The 17,674-nt window shown below is 41.7% G+C and overlaps 2 protein-coding genes across 2 annotated transcripts in view; one reads left to right on the top strand and one right to left on the bottom strand.

The window, feature by feature from the left end:
- Positions 1-4,658, top strand: part of pcsk2 (proprotein convertase subtilisin/kexin type 2) — a 29,047-nt gene extending 24,389 nt beyond the window's left edge. The window contains exon 12 of the mRNA XM_080481203.1: positions 3,322-4,658. Coding sequence (XP_080337329.1) covers positions 3,322-3,811 — 490 coding nt within the window. The 3' untranslated portion in view covers positions 3,812-4,658. The remainder of the gene's footprint in view (positions 1-3,321) is intronic.
- Positions 4,659-8,149: 3,491 nt separating this feature from the next.
- bfsp1 (beaded filament structural protein 1) lies at positions 8,150-17,461 on the bottom strand (the record flags this gene model as incomplete). Its single annotated transcript, XM_080481504.1, is given in 9 exon segments — positions 8,150-8,616; positions 8,619-9,140; positions 9,298-9,389; positions 10,418-10,638; positions 12,192-12,305; positions 13,728-13,820; positions 15,461-15,556; positions 15,916-15,976; positions 17,088-17,461. Coding segments are annotated over 9 exon segments (2,040 nt in total).
- Positions 17,462-17,674: the final 213 nt, after the last annotated feature.

Below are 17,674 nucleotides of genomic sequence, written 5' to 3'. Positions count from 1 at the left end.
TCACCCTGCCTCCCTCCCAACAGCCTTGCTTTCACTTTCTCCTCTATGCCTCCAGCCACCACCTCATGTCATTCTTTCCCCTCCGCCTCCGCCTCCGCCTCCGCCCTCTCCTCTGTCCCTGCCGCACACATCTCCCGGGCTGTGCTATCCATTCATCTGTCATATCCTGAGGCTTGGGGCTTGGCCGCGTGATGCTCGGTAGTTTTCTGTGGCTCCCCCTTTTCTCTTTGCTCTGATTAGAGCCCCATAGTTCCCCAGCCCGACGTGTCCTAGAAACACAGTCGATTAGAACGAGTGACAGCCAGGAAGGGATTCCATGTGCAGGTGTGTCTGCGTGCGCGTGACCTTACCCCGAGTGTTAACATGCATTGTGAAAATGTCAGTGTGTGGGTGAAGATAAAAAAGCCCAATGAATACAGTTCTTCTGTGTATTTTTTTTGCTACCATCAACACCCCCAGTTCCTTATTTTAGCCTCTAATCAGTGCTCCACAGATGATGCAGTCACGACAACATGCTTTTAAAGCGTGCGTGCGTGCGTGCGTGCGTGCGTGCGTGCGTGCGTGCGTGCGTGCGTGGTTCTCCCAGATGTAGTGCTTCATTGCATCCCCAGAGCATTGCATACTGTACTAAAGGTGAGGGGAGACATGAAATGCCCATCAATGTAAAGAGGTTGTGACTTTCCTGATCATATGTAGAAAATGTCATCAGGTTGTTTTTTTTTCTCAAACAAGAATAAACTCTAAATATGTCACGGATAAAAGATGGTGTTTGAGAGGCAACTAATTCAAACCTCTATCATTTGGGAGCTTTATTTTTTGCAGCTGTGCATTCAAATCTGAATTGTGTTCTGGCTGCGTTATATCTTTCATCAGTTCAGTGTTTCCACAGCAGCACTGCAGGGCAGTTGCTTGCCTCTATTGTGGTAGAGCTATAATTACAACAAGCCCACCTCTGATGATAGTGTATCACCAGAGAAAAGCAATAAACACCAACATAGGCATGCTCACAAAACACAACGCTGAGTGCTGATCTGATAGCTGCTCTGGCTGGCTGCAGTTTACTAAGCAAAAGCAACAAAAAAACTTCTCATTATCAGTGGTGCTGGCACACAGTGCCCCCTCTCTGCACTTGGGGTCCTTTTTTAATCTCCTCCATTCTGCCCTTCAGAGGCATCCCTCGCCCTCCTCTGTGACCCTCTCATGTAATTACTCTTGCATATTATCTGATGTGTACAATGTGAATGTGAAGGTGGTTTGGAAGGGTGAAAGGCCCATTCACGCCCACATTTATTTATGTTCACAAAGTCACACCTCCAATAACACATTTACACCCACATTCATACGTTTAGATGCTTACACGACTCCACTAAGTCTCTAAATAATATGTAAATGAACTTCCATGTTTAAAAATGGCTTTACTCATTGACCAGATTGTGTAAAACTACTAATACATATATCATATAACTGACCTATGCACATATTTTCTTGACTGATTGATGACTTCCAACATCACTTTCTAAAAGTAATCTTTTCTTGGATCAATGGGGGTCAAAGGTCAAGCACACACTCACTCACAGTTAAATCTCCAGTTGTTGACTCTTCCAAATAAGTGCAATATAGTATTTTGTCTATAGTCTATTGTCTATAGTCTATAGTCTCAGCATTACGATTGTAGTTGCTCTGATTGTCTGTGGCTGTACTGCTGTATCCAGTCTGACTTTCGTTGCAGAATGGGTTATATATGTGATCTAGCAAATTATTGTGAGTAACTTTGATTATTAATTGCAGATTGTAGTCTTTCATGGTGGTAACTGAAGTTAATTGCAAAAGAATTTTCATTTTCAAACACAGTTCTCAGACAAATTCTAAAAGTCGTTATAACAATGTGTCCTGATCAACAAATTCAGATATGAAGCAAATTTCAGAATTGCAGGTCAAATAGGTTTAAAGGTCAGTTCAAATTGTGGGTTTACTCAGTTGCAACTTGTGATTTTAAAAGTAGCAAAGTAGATTTGAGGTGAACACTTTTTTTTTCAGTATGAGAAAAGTTGCCTGCTTAAGAAAATAGTACAATAATAGCACTTTTGTTCACATATGTTATGTTGTCAGTGGAAAAACGATGTGGTAGTTGGTTATGTCAGATTTCTCAACACTGGGGGGGGAAGTTACCCAGCAACACTCGACGATGTTCTGTTTTTCTAGGAATAGTAATTCACTTCATCAGCCCTGAACCGCCGCACTCACCTTGCTGTGCACAGCATAGTGCTCTATTAATCATTTTTCTGACTGAGAGCTATTTTACACGTCTCTCTCACGCAGTTAATGTTTCTTGTCCCCGTTGCCTCCCCTTCACCCCCTTCCCCGTCTAAAATCCTCCCCATTTCCCACCGCCTGTGATGCGGCCTCAGCCTCTAATAATGTTATTAAGCCTCTTTACTGCCTTTGGCCACCACCCCTGCCCTGCTGTGCTCTCCTTCTTTCTTTCCATCACCCAAAGAGATGGAAAAGCAGTATGTCTCCCCAGCCACAATGCAACAACAATAACAAGACCTACCCACGTTTTCCACTCTGTTCTGAACAAACCCATTGTGACATACAATGAATCTCTTCAAGCTCTGACAAAGACAAAGTGTGAGTCTTTGGTAGGCTCCACGTGTACAGAGACACGGTTTTACCATTGCAATCATCATTTCAATCTATGGTGAGACGTTGTATAGCACATTGTTCAGTCTTTTTCCTTATGACTGTTAAAATGCTACTTATTTATACAACAAGGGGTCAAAACGTTTTTATTTCTAGCTTCTAATATAGACAATTGCTATGTCATATCAATTTGTATAATTCCCTACTTGAATTTGTGTTGTATTGTGTATAGTTTCGTGCTTGCATAGTGTTTCTATAGTTGGAAATGGCTCCGGCACCATACAACCCTTATGTGGATGAATCATTATATAATATGGATGATAGATATGATCTCCAATTTGAACATTTATGCGCATAAATATGTTTAAATCACACCCCGTGTTTTTTTTTAAATATTTGCCTAGATTTGTGGGGGTACTGTCCACATCTTCTGTCCACTAATCAGGACTTGATCTCGAGGATCCACACTGTTTCACAGTCGGGTTTGGATTTCTCTTAAGGAAAATGTGTGAAGTATTTTATTACCAGGATATCTGTCTCCAGGAAACTGACTGCACTTTCATTTCAGCTCCAGGAATACCCAATGTCCTTTTTCCACTTTTAATTACAGGTGACATTTATTTTCCTCTCTCTTTGACGGACAGTTTTAACTCTTTAATTATGTTTCTCCTCCCTCAGTAAAATCCAGTCGGGCAGTAAGCTGGTGCTGGCTATCGACACTGAAGCCTGTCAAGGGAAGGACAACTTTGTTCGCTACCTGGAGCACGTTCAGGCGGTCGTCACCGTCAACGCCAGCCGCCGCGGAGACCTCAACATCAACATGACCTCACCCATGGGCACAAAGTCCATACTGTTGAGCCGGCGGCCCCGCGACGACGACTCCAAGGTGGGTTTCGATAAGTGGCCCTTCATGACTACCCACACCTGGGGCGAGGACCCCCGGGGGACCTGGGTCCTGGAGGTTGGCTTCCAGGGCGAGGAGCCACAGCGAGGGGTCCTGAAGGAGTGGACTCTCATGCTGCACGGAACACAAAGTGCCCCTTATATAGACCAGATAGTGCGCGATTATCAGTCTAAGCTTGCAATGTCCAAAAAGGAGGAGCTGGAGGAGGAGCTGGACGAGGCTGTGGAGAGAAGTCTGAAGAGTTTGCTGAGTAAAAACAACTGAAAACCCAGAATTTGCATGTCGCCAACTCTTTCACTTTCTCCCTCTCTGTAGTCTCGCTCAGTCCTTCTCTAAAACCTCACTGCATCTCCTTAGTTTTTCTCAGTCTCTTGTTATCGTCTACCTCTCCCCCCCCCCCCCCCCCCCCCCTCTCAGCTTTTTGTTATCTAGAATTTCAATTAGCCCCATTCGATGAATGTTTCTTGTAATCCGATCACGATAAAAATGTAACCTTGAATAATCTGTTCTGCATAGAGAAAGCAAACTACATCGCCTGAATTTTTACACTCTACAGAACTGTACATAAACCAAATACAAGCCACTTTCTCATGCTTTGACTGCCCTGCACCTTTCTTCTGCCAAATGTTGTACAGTTTGTGACTGTAAATGATTTTCTGTGTCATTCTACTTAAAGTTTAATATCTTGCAAACAGAGCAGTGATATGTCTTTCTGTTTATATTTTTGTGACATGCACTGTTTATATAAACAAGAAAAAGGAATGTGTAATTCATCTTGCAGCCTGTGGTCATCACTTCATATTTCATAATCGACAACATATACTATAATAAATCCATCCAGCTGTTTAATAAAGCACTTGACTGATTTGGAACACGCGTTCAGGGATACCAAGTAAAATGAAATGGTGTTAATGTCTCCTGTGACTTTCCCAAGCAAAGAAAAGGCAAAGTATTGGACAGAGGTGCAAACACAGAGGATGTACAATTATGTAATAAAAAACTATAATCTGGGAATTCAACCAAAGGGTATGTAAAATACCCACTTTTTGATCTTTCATCATGCTTCTTTCCTTCTGTACTGTGCTGTCGAATAAAGTAGTCATTGTGCAGTACCACTGATTTTCATTTTCCAGTCCCCATTAAAACCGAAAAGGGACATCGCTGATACCAATACAAGAAGCTTAATGCATTCAAGTAAGGGCTTTACAGAGCAGGTTGTTTAAAAATGGTTGTTTCTTGTTTTTTGGAACAAATTCACATAGTGCCTTGTTTATTTCTTTTTTCATCACAATGTACCTCAACCACAGCTGTAGAAAAGTAAAAATACTGATTCTCTGATACTTTTTTTAACCTGAGGATGCATGACCTACCAATACCTACACTCTTCCATGGGTGGGGTCAAAAATGACCCCAATTAGAATTAATGCGTTTTTCCAACAAACTTAAGAAATGAACTTGAACTTTAGTTAAAGATGATGATTTTTAATGATATTTTAGTGAACAAATGATTGATTCCATTGTTGACATGCTCATTTATCACTTTTTCTAACATTTTATTGATCCTTATGCTGTAATTGGCCGACTCGCTCGGTGTATACTGGAGAAACTTGTTCCACCCTCTGAATGGTACAAGTTGTTCATCCACCGTGACACAATCACTGGGGATAGATTTCAGCCTGCAGGTGATCAAGAACAGGTCCCATATGTAGCTGAAGGCTCTGGATCTGGTTCCACTCGGTAGGCTCTGGTTTGCTTGTCATCAAAGCGCAGCAAATGATGAATCTCTTCAAATCTTCCAATTGACACTGTGGCCTTGTACAGTGGGTCATTTAGAGGACTCCTGAAGAGCACACTGGTTGGAATATCCCAGTTATTCTCACTTCCTGCAAGAATGGTCAATCCAATGAAGGCCACGAGCTCATCTTTGCTTACATTGTTACACTGATTCCTTTTGTCTATTGCTACTCTTTGTCCCTACGGTACTAAAACCAGGTGCAGGCTTTGACCGACTCGTCCGGCCTGGTGTTGTATCCTGACTGGGAGGGAACTCTGACCACTGACAGCCCTTGTGCCTCATTCTGTTGGACACGATCACTCCCTCCCTCCCACGCACGCACATACACACACACAGAAAGAGCAAGAGAATAACCAATAAATGTATAATAGGCTAAGAGTAAGAGTCAAATAATGTTAACTTGATAACATAGGTTGAAGTTCTTGAAATGAACAAAACAAAACTGACTCAACTTACTACATCAGAAAACCTAAGCACAAAACAATATCAGCTCATGATGAAAATCGGTGCCACATGTTATTTTTAATTAATTAAAGTTATAGATAGGCAGGCAGCCATTGTAGACAGTTTGTGGATGAACAGATCACTTTTATTAAAGAATAAAATCTGAGACTTACTCTTGTAACGAAGGAAGTAAAGATTTTTCTGAGAGCAGACTTTAACACAGCTGTAACTCCTCCTTCAATTATTGGCAAAAGAACAAGTAGTTCCTGCTAACTGATGGGGAATAGGTCCTCATAACTTTTGTCTGAGATGAATAAATGTGTATTCACATAAAATAACATATATTCCATTGTATCAGTGTATATCAATGTGGAGTATGCAACTGTGGAACTCAAAATAAATTATTATGAAGGGGAGTTATGGTTAAAAATTGTATCTCTGGCTTTTAAATCTTGGTTTAACTTTGACCAAAAAGCCATCAAGAGGTAACAGTTTTGTTATATGAATGGGTGAATGTTACTAACATTGTAAAGCATATGGGATTAAAATCAGTGGAAGATAGCAATATATAAGAGAACTCCATCTCCCATTTCTACCCAAAGTCTGTGTTAATTTGTTTCAGGTGTGGAAACAGGATGCGAACTACGGGTGGGCCGGGGTTGGGGGGCTCAGCCCCTCTTAATGAGACAGGAGCCCCCATTAAAACATGATTTGTGAAATTTTGGGGGTGTCTCTATATTATTGGAAAAATTCATTGTTTTTCCTGTGCATCTCCTTTTTGTTTGTTTTCAGTTATGTCATGATCATGTGTAAAATTAGGCTACTTTTATTTATTTTAATTTGTGCATGAGGGAGAATCAACGCTCTTTCACTTTAATAAAGTTGCCGGCCTGCATGTAATTCTTGTCCTTACCATTGAAGTGTGGGGGCGCTAGTCTTAAACGTCACTTTAAATCATACAGCCGCTCAATTTCAAACAGGGAAACCTCGTAAATTTCGGATTTCCTAATAACTATAAGCTGGGAGACTCAGAGGAGCAGCAACAGAAGCTGACCCAGGTCTGTGGAGGCTTCTGTCTGAAGGTAATGTCTATAAACTGTAATATTAATATTCAGCACTGTGTTGTACAGTAGCCCATATGAAGGTGCTGAGGACTGGATCTCCTGCAGTCTGGACCTTTTTTTTTTTTTTCTTATTCAGATGGTTAAGCGTGTTTGGTATCAATTATTGGTTTGTTGAATGTTAACGTATTTCAGGGGTTATTTCATGCATGCTAATATGGATTTGATTCCCGGTGGAGCCGCACTTTTTTTTTCTTTTCTTTTCCATTGGTGTTCAAATGACGTCCAGACAAGACATCCATGTAACGTCCAGGAAATTCATCCAAAAAAACTTCAATTGTGGCCCCGGAGCCAGTGCGGAAGACAAGTAGGCTTGTATAATGAATGTGTTTTGACCACCCAGTAGGACCACACAGGTTCCAGCTGCTGCAGTCCCAGTTTGAATAATGTGAGTGTAGAATATGAATGAAGAGAAGGGCAGTTGGATTCACCTTCATCCTTTTTCTGTTACCATTCTCATCTCCCAACAAACCCTGGACTCATGATGAATCCATGATGAGATCCCGGAGGTGTTGCAGTTCTTACCAAAGGACTTCCACACACTGAGTCACAGTGTGAAAGTACACAGTTACATTACATTTTATTTCTGTTAAATACCCAATGATGACAGCATGTACATTTTAAAACGTTGTGTGTGAATTTGAAATGAAACAATGGTATTATTTGTTTTTGCACGCATGCACGCACGCACGCACGCGCGCACACTCACACACACTGTTTGAAATAAACAGAACCAGAAAACAATGAATCGTATTAAATTTTTTTATTTATCAAAGCAAATTAATACACAGCAAAATTGTGCTGAGGGCAGGCAGTTGCATCCAATTAATCAAATCAGCTCAGAGGGGAGAGTTCAGAAGGGTGGCACAACTTTTTTTTTTCTTAATTTTCAAATTTTTATCGGTGGCATACAGCTTTGTTTTTCATTGTCCCAAGTTTTCAGACAGTAAAGGACCTGCAGCGTGGGCATGGGGCTAAGCTGAACAACAACAGCAGCACTTTTGGAGTCAGCAAAATGTTTTCTGGACACAAGACCAGAGACTGCAAGCAAATGGGAGAGCACCGAATGGAGCAGGAATGTGGAGTCTGTCTTTACGTGTTGTTGGCTTCCATAAGTGACAAAAACGAAGGTTTTTGTGTACTTCGATACCAACATCAGCGGTTGTGTTCTTATTAGAGGACCTGGACGAAGTCCCTGGACCTGGTGAAGCTGAACGAGTCTGAACATCAGGTGATGCAGTTTCAGTGTTTCTTCTTGCTGGACTTCTCAATCATGGTCTCCACCACCATGGAAGTTTCCTCATAACCTTTAACCTTGCGGTCATTGGAGAACTTCTCCACAGACTCCATCACCTCCACCTTTTCGTAGGTCAAAGCATCTGGGGTGTAGCTGCTGGAACTGGTGCTGGTACTGGAGCTTGAACTGGAGCTGGTGCTGGCACCACGGGGTGCAGGCTTCGGAGTGGGTCCACTGGGGCCATTGTCGTCCCTGGGTTTTTTGGATGGACCCACAGCTGGGGTGGGATCTTTGGGGTTTGGGCCTGGGCCAGGGCGAATAGGTCTGGACCTTGGATCTTTTGCACGAGAGCGAGGATCGTCATTGTTATTCTTACCTTTACCTCCGTTATCCTTACCTTTTCCTCCCTTATCGTCCTTTCCTCCTCCTCCGTTAGAGGGCAGCCTTGGATTAGGGGGTCTGGGGTCAATATGGGCTGTGGGGGTGCGGGAGATGGTACGTCAGGTCTGTATGGCTCATAAGGAGACGCCATTCCATCTCTGATGGTGACAAAGATGCGGCCTGCTGATGGTGTGGAAGTGTAGAAGCAAGGATCGAGGTAGCTCCCATCACCAGTGACAAGAACGTAACGGCCCTTGGTGTAGAAGTCAGCAATGGGCTCAGGCTTTTTGTACTTCCTCATTCTGTCTCTGACGATGTTGCAAAGAGTGTCAAAGGCTTTGCTAATCTGAGCTCCGTCTGGAACATCCTGTGGGGACACTCCAGTGAGAAGAGGTCTCTGCTCTTTTCTCTTTATCCTCTCCTCCTGCACCTCCTCAGCCTGGACTCCCTTTGTGTCGTCCTCTTGACCCTCCGCCCCAGCTCCACCACCTCTTTCCTCCTGACCACTATCTATCACATCTCTTGGGGTGAGCTCCTTCTTTTTCAGGACCTTCTTGGCCAGTATCTTCTGTCTGGGCTTGATGCTGGTGATGTCCTGAATGGCCTGGGTGATGTCTAGAAAGAAAGGCATTAGATAAATAACGGGCACTGATAAAACATTATAAAATCATAAGAGCCAAACAGTAAAGACATTGAATAGGGAGATTTACTGGCTTGGTAATAGTCTCCCTCAGAGAACACATTGATGTTGATGTGCTCGCAGTGCCCTTACCTCTACCCCTGCTTGTTGCAGTGGGTGTGTGAGTGTAGCGGTAATTAGTGGTAAACAGGGTAATGGGAGTGCCAATTATTGCTGAATTCAACCTGCATGAAAGAGAGCAAGGAAATGTCACCATGCAACATCCAAGACATGAACTGAATTTCTTTGCAGAGAAATAGTTACATGAAGATATTAGTTCAATTCTATTCTCCCCAAAATAAAAAAAATAAGAAAACATTGGACGAGTTTGGAAAGCAAAAACATAGATAATCATACAAGAAAGAAAAAAACACTTAAGCAATGCTGGACAAAATTTGTTATCATGAAGTGCCATCTGCTGGCTGATGCCATGTTTTACAAGCACCTTGGCTGTGGAGCTCCGTTAGAGCAGGCGTACCCTCCCTATCTGTTGCCTAGAGCGTTTTGGTAATAAGCACATTTCCGTTAGTCCACAAGCCTCGGGTGTTTAAATACATTCAATACAAAGTCTGATTGCGTTTCCAGTCATCACTTATATTTGTGCACTTTTTAATAACCACACAGCAAGATGAGCTACAAAAATTATTCAGTCACTGACTGAAGGGAAAAAGCATTTGTAGATACTCTTGACATGCATGCCTAAATAATCAGTCTTTTGCTGGGTGTCCAGGGCACTTGAAGACGCAGATGGACGCCTGGTCAGACAATCACTCACAGACGCATTCGCACCTGCTGCCAATGTACCACAGTGCCACCCAGAGCCTCACAAGTTCAATTATTTCAATTATTTATTGAATTCCCAAACAGGTTCTTGGGAGACCCCTGCTCTGCATGTGTGGCATGTCTCTCTGCTCGCAAATCAATGGTTCATCATCAAGGTCTGGCAAAGCCTGATAACAGTTATTACATTTTGAATCAAAAGCCTTGGTGAAGAGAGACAGCTCAAACATGCAGCAGAGTGGAGCAGTGCGTATGCACTGAGGTCACCAAACACTGAATCATAGTTGAATGCCTTTGAGCTTTGAGTGTTTGAATCAGTTGTGAAATGCATTCCAGTAATAATCGAGCAATGTAGATATTTGATCTCAATGTGCCATTTTTATATTAATGTGCCAACCTTGCGCGCCTGTGCGACCACGTGGAGTTTGCATACCTGTTGTCTTCATTCTCGATGATCCTCTTGTACCGCTCCAGCTCATTTTCAAGAGACGTCTGGTACATGGCCAGGTGGCGAGATTCACTGGTGAATTTTTCCAGGGACCTCTCCGCTTCCTCAATCTCCTTCCGCAGGGACTCAATTTGTTCGTTGTACATTTGAATCTCGTCGTCGTAAGTGTCCTGTGTGTTTTTGATGGATTGCTCCAACATCGCAGTCTACAAGAACAGTGGAAGAAGTAAATTCATGAATGGATGAATTCACCTTATCTGCACCTGATAATGTCGTCAATTAAAATACTGCAGATAGAGATGGAGAACTGTACGGATGTTCCTGGATGAACTCGCTTGAGGTATTTCAAGGTGTACACCTTAAACAAATTGAATTAAATCGAAGGCTTTTAAACACTGTAAGCCATTAACCTAAGAAAAGTTCAAAACTGTTCCTGTCATTTTCTTTACATAAAGCCATGTGGTGAATCCCTTCAACCTGGCCACTGGCGTTAGAACAAAGAAATGAAAAAAAAAACTCCCTATAGCCCATATTTTTCTCCGTAGCTCACTGTTCTCTAAGACTTTGTTCCCCAAAGTTGTTAAAATACAACTGTCGATGGTCCTTCATCTGTTTCAATTGAGAGTATTTGAGAGTGGTCCATCTGCAGCAACAAGCTACAACACAACTATATACTATACTATAATGGAACTTTCTGGAGATGGAGACATGAAAAAAAAATGCATTTTCCTTTCTAGAAATATTTAAAACAAAAGTTGACTTGAATAAAAAAAATGACTCAAAAGAAGTCACGCTTCTTTTCATTCTAGAGTTCAGGAGCTACATGCAGCACATTTTCATCTTGGGTTGGATGGATTAATAAAAAACAAACAAATAAAAAAAAAACAGCAGTGTTATAACCTATAAATAACAACAATCCAAATATTTGTTTCGTTGACTAAAGAAATACAAGTACATTCTGAAAAATCTACATTCAATAAAATATTTCGGCATAAACCCTAAACAAATTGTGTCCGCGATAACATCGTCTGCATAGGCGAAATACACAAAGAAATTCACAAAACCCATGTCGCCCATTTGAGCTTATACTTTCTCATTCAACGCCTTGAGTTTAAATTGCTTCTAAAATTGCTGCAGTAACTGGTAGCATCTGTGCTTTATTTGACAAATCGTCTGAAGGTTTTTACAAACTACTGCCACTTCACTGCAAGGCAACATTCAGTCATCCCTCAGCTCAGGTGCGTGTTCGCCATTGCAGATCTCCTTTTAAAGTTTTGAAGTGAATAGTTTCTTATTGCAGACTGACCCAGACTGGCACTTTTGCTGGTCCATTTCTGGTGTATATAGCTTTCTTTAATATGTTTTTCATGTACATTTTAAAAAAAAAAAAACAGAACGACCATGATTAGATTTATGCATTTTAAGCTACTATGGTTAATTTCAGGTAAATAGCCAAGAATTTTGTATCGATACAACCCTGAATCCCCAAATGATGATTTTTTTGTTATTTTTTTACATTTAAAACATGAGCCTGTGTTTGGGGATGTTGTTGCATTTCATAAGTAAAGGCCAAACTGTATTTGCTATTTGTTCAAAAACAATCCCTCAATAATGTAAATCAGTGAAATACCAGTGAATGTTTTTTGTTTTTTTATGAGAACAACATAAGTAGATATTTCTATGAATGTGTTGCAAAACAACGAGTAAATAGTGCAAAACAGTCATTAACATGAGCTTATCTGTTGTCATGGTGACTCACCTCAGTCTGGAGGCGTTGTTTCTGGGCCTGCAGCTGACAGAGGGCGCTCTTATACTCCTCCAGCTGGCTCTGCAGCCCGGGCACTTTCCTTTGGGCCAGCAGCTTCTCCTGCTCCTGAGAGGACACAAATACTTTGCTGAGAATTGCAGTTTCTTGTATAGCATGGAGGTTGCAACATACACACACACAGACACACTGCAGACCGGCCTCTCGGGTGATTAAGAGAAGCCACTCATTGATTAGTGCGACATGTCTCATGTGGTAGGTGCTTTATCCTGTAGAATTGTGGCCCTCAGCACACTTTAGAGTTAGTTTTCAAACATTCACTGACAGCAGGCAACGTCTGTACAACGTACGGCAATTAGGATTTGTACTAACCATACATCTCTGATCCAATCATGTTGAAAGCTGGATAGAAACTTTGTGAAATATGAAATGTTATTGCAATATAATTTATAACTTCAAGATCTTCAGCGTTCTATGACTGAACGCAGAAGGACATTTTGATAGTAGTTTTGTTTGAAAATTCCAATTTTGAAAGTTATATTGCTTGAAAGGGTTAGTTTCACAGTTTTCTACAGAAGTATTTGGGTATGACAACGTGTATAGCAATGTACACCTTGTTGGGTACCTTCTTTGGAATGTCTGTTTTCAATAATTTAGTCATTCCAGCATGTCCACATCCTGTTAAATGGTGAGAATCCTACAATTTATTAATCAAAGAGTAAAACCATGTTGACTTAATAAGGTAGATTTGCACTGAAATGTGTCTCCTTAGCCCTTTAATATTTACTGTCCAATACTCATTAAAAAGGATTGACATTTTTCATTTTAATAGCTTTCACGTTGTAACAACGTGTCACAAATGATCTTATGTGTTGGTTTCTTGAGGCCACTGCAGATGGTTCATATGATTCAGATGGAACTATTTATGGATCTCTGGTGGTCCGCATGAGAAACTTACCAGTTGTTTAGCCAATTATTATTATTATTATTTTTTTTTATCATCACCCATCTCCAAAATTCCTTGTTGTTTTTGCCTTTAATTTCTTCAAAAGATTCCCGTTCAGCGTCACAGCCGAGAGCTGTGGCTGTCTGTCACTCCCCACTGAGATTAAACTCAACCAATTAAACAATTTCAGCATTTAGAGCTGCTCTGCCTCCAAGAAATGTTTACATAAATAAATCTCCAGTCTGCTACACAAACGGCCAACGCCGTAGCGCGGTTATACAGGAATTAGCATGCACAACAGTTCTTGGTGGTGTTTGTCTCATTATGTGCCCAGACACCCTCACACTGCCACTCTGACAAGGTGTCCTAATGAACATTTGACTCTCGTTTTGTGCTCCACACACATGAGCGCGAGCACTTGGGCTGAGGCGTGGGGGCAGCGGACCAATTGCAAATACGAGTCGGTAACCTCATCAACCCCAGACACGTAGCCAGGGCTGACACACGGGCAAACATCATCCTTCCCCTGAGGGAGCTCGCCACACGCGCACATGCACACACTGTGAGAACATTAGTGACCTCACCTCGGAGATGCCTACTGACACATTGGGAACAAGGGGAAGCGTCTGGTTGATCTGCTGCAAAATGTTCACATAGGTTTGGATCTCTGCAAGATTCTGTGTCGAGGCAGAACGTAAAAATAGACAAGTCAGGAAACAAACATCCCTATTCTTTGTACAATTTTACACACTTAAGCTCGTCGTTAACCTTTCAACAAGAAACAGTCTTTCAGTTCATAAAATAATAATTCACAAGTAGTAAAAAGCATTTCCTCACGGCAAAGAGCCTGTTCTCTCAAATCCATTTGCATGATGTCAGATTCTAACAAAGAGCACTTATTTGCTCTCTTAAGAGAGACTCTTCAAGGCTTGCAAACACAAGCCCAAAGTTAATGTGGGAGAACTCAATTTTGGTCGACTTGAAACTGTAACAGCAATGTAGCTTTGATATATTATCGCAATAATGCTGAGTCATAGACTCATTCATCATTAAAGAACTGGCTGAGAGAAATAGAAGAATTTGCTCTGACAAGACAGTCCATGCAGGGCATGCTTTGTTGTGTTTCAGCCATTGTATTGGCCCTTCCTGTCGTTTCTACCACACAGAGGCCTGTATTTCAGTCTTTTTTGTTTTTACTCTGCCCTCTCAGCTCATGTGTCAGTAGCTGTGATGAACAGTGTCACATTTACCTACAATCCTGTCCTCACCCACGACACAGGGAAGTAATGGTAGAGAAAAGCCTGGGAACACATCCTTAGACACTAACGTCAAGGTCTGGGGCTTTTTCATTCGAGGATCAGTAGCCTCGGGTCATAAATGTACAAAAGCAGCTCACACCGTTATCTGAAATTCTGGGAACTGATAACTTTTTGGGACATGGATTCGGCTTGAAACTGGCTGGGTCTGCCAAAATGTTGATACTAATTTAAACTGCTCCGAGGTCTAAGATTTGGCCGTACAAAATGATAATTGCAGTATGTTCAAAAATCATGTGAAGAGTAAAGAGTCAATACATGTGCATCTTTGCCATTGTCGTATTATTTCTTGAAAACTCCATCTTTTTTTCTTTCTTTTTTTTGCCAACAATTCATCTGGATTTACAGACATTGATAAACAACACAACTTTGCTCGATTGTGAATAGAAGCTGATTCATATATTCATGGAGCCTTTTTCACACAACAAGCTGTATAAATCCACATTTTACAAGCAATCTGAAATACTGTCCCTACAAGCAACTCACTCTCCTAGTAATTCTCTTTACATTACGTTCACTTCCCATATGGTTTGAAAAACACAGCAGATCAGGTAGAGGATGAATTTCAATTTCTGCTGTTCCGCCTTATTGATTATCGTCAATACAACACAAAATTACTCTAATACATAAAAGCACCTTCTTTGGTGGTTACAAAGCCCACTCGTAGGCGATGAAAATGGGCTTTGCTGAATATCAAAGAGGTCTAAAATGTGTTTAATTATGGAACAAGATGCCTGTTTTTAATCTTAATTCAATTCCAACATTATTTTGTTTTTACTGTTTCATTTCTGAAGCATTTACAGGCATTTTAAGTTTTTTTGTACATTTCTCAATATTACAATATTACAATTACAATATTTCTATGACTGACATTTTTTCAAACTAAAGAAGGCTCCGGTAAACATTCAGACCTACATATTTTGATTTTGTCAATACCATCAGATTCTATGTCCAATGTGGATGTTGTGGCTGTGTACAAGTCATGTTGTTTATCAACTGACCTTTTTGTGTCGGTCTCTGGTGGAGCTGATGTCGTCCTGCAGGAACTGGGACTGGATCTGGTACTCCAGGTTTCTCAGTAGAGCACTGTCAGCATCCTGTCACAGAGACAAGAGAAGAGTTTGTGCATAGAAGAGAGGAATCCTCAGTGAAAGATAGAATAAAACATTTTGGGACACTGACACAAAAAAAAAAACAATACAGTAGAATGATTTGGTACTTGTTGCATGCACCATTTATATTAATCTATCAGAAAATTCACTCTTACAAAACCTTATCAAATAAAAAATATGGAGCATGGATCATTGTTAACGTTTTGTGAATGTATGGACATTTGTAAATACGTTCCTGCTAACTTTTGTGTCACAGACTTTTCTCTGCTCACATGTTGGCCAATAGCAATGTTGAATAATCATCAGATGTTTTCTGTCTTGGTAAGAATTCATCCATACTGTACCTTGTTTAAGTGCTCCAGCGTGCCCCGCAGCTGCTCTTGATAATCACACTCATTTCTATATCTGTAACACAAAACATCTTCATTACGTGTTAATATAAAGCAAAAGAAGCATATGATGTTATTTTTCCCCTCAGATTGAAGGCATCTTGTCTTTCTCAAGGACAACTCCTCTGTGTGTGCATTGCCATAAATCAAAACTGCAGCCCGTGAAATCAGCTCACTCCACAACTGATTCAGCTCAGGTTGGTCAATACTCACTTCATCAATAATGTAGTGAGGCGACCACCTGCAAAAGGCTGATTACAAGACCTTCCTCACATAGACGCAGTTAAAACACGGGTTTATGTTGATTGTGAAGAAATGCCGCCTGGTTGTACACACAGTCTTTAAATTATTCCGTCCCAATCTGTGCAATAAATGTAAATGGTAACTGGGTTATGGTCTATAAAGCACTAAGACCTTTCGGTAAATGAAGATAAATATATTGTGATCTGTGGCGTTTTCAGAATTTTGCAGAAACCATATGTGGACACTTGTATTTATATCTTCTAGAAGCTGTTTTCGATTGTCAACAGTGTGTACAGTTAACTAAACCGTTGTTCATGAAATCTGGGTACTCTAACATAGAATCACTTCATTGTAACCTCTATCATATTGAGCCGGCTTTCGTAACTTAATTCAAACAATCAGCGGGAAACTTGGAGAAAGTCGAGGTACACCCTGGACAGTTTGCCATTTGAGCACATTTACCGCTCGGACCAATTTAGAGTCACCAATTCGCCTCACATGCATGGTTTTTTTGATTGAGGGATGAAGCCAGAGCAGAAACGTCACAATCACAGGCAGAACATACAGACTTCAAAGGAAAATTGCAAACCACCACACTGCTGTTTTGACCCAATTCACTGTTTAACCCACTGTTAATTAACATGTGTAGCTGTGTTTCACTAATCCACGTGTATTTCAGAGAGGTTATAATGTATTTATGCTCTACTGATGACCAAAACCTAGCACAATAATGGCTTCAGATTGATTCTGCTTCTGACAACCTCATTTTCTTTTCTCAGTATTCCCTGAGAAGTACCATCGTCATCAAATCAGCATCTGCACTTTTTCATTTTTCTGCGGCTTTCCTCCCAAAGGCCACCTCACCGCCTCAACACAGCCCTTACTTGTTGGTGAATTCGTCCAGCATGCGGCAGGCCTCCTTCAGCTCTCGCTCCAGTTTGGCACGGTCAGAGAACAGCTCTCGAATTCGCTGCCGGTTGACCTCAATCTGCTCTGTGAAGGCCTCTTCGAGGCCGCTGGCCTCCTCCATCCGCTGCAGCGTCTCGAGCTGCTTGCGGAAGACGGCGTTACGCTGCTCCAGGACTCGTGCCCTGTTGATGTATCGGGCGAAGCGGTTGTTGAGCTCCTGGAGGTTCTCCCAGCCGTGGATGGCTGAGATGCCTGCAGAGGTTTCGGAGTCTTCAGCTTCCTCGTCAAAGACATCTGATCGCTCATACTTTTCCTTGCGCACCTCGCGCAGGTAACTGGTCTTGAACATGGTGGTACGCTTCTGTCCCCCTGGGTGGGTGTTATCCCCGGAGTACTTGCTCCCCTTCAGCACCTTTATTGTGTGAAAACTTGGGTGCTCACCCTTGGCTGTCCCATGCTAGACTAAACGCGGCACAGCACTGGCTGGAAGCGAAATAGCCTCCAAAACCTCCCCCCGGTTGTCGCCACACATGCTGTGAGCCTGGGGCCTTCCAGTTTATTG

This window comes from Lipophrys pholis, assembly GCF_963383615.2.
Source record: "Lipophrys pholis genome assembly, chromosome: 15".
In the NCBI taxonomy this organism is placed as follows: Eukaryota; Metazoa; Chordata; class Actinopteri; order Blenniiformes; family Blenniidae; genus Lipophrys; species Lipophrys pholis.
This window is presented reverse-complemented; position numbering and strand designations above follow the sequence as displayed.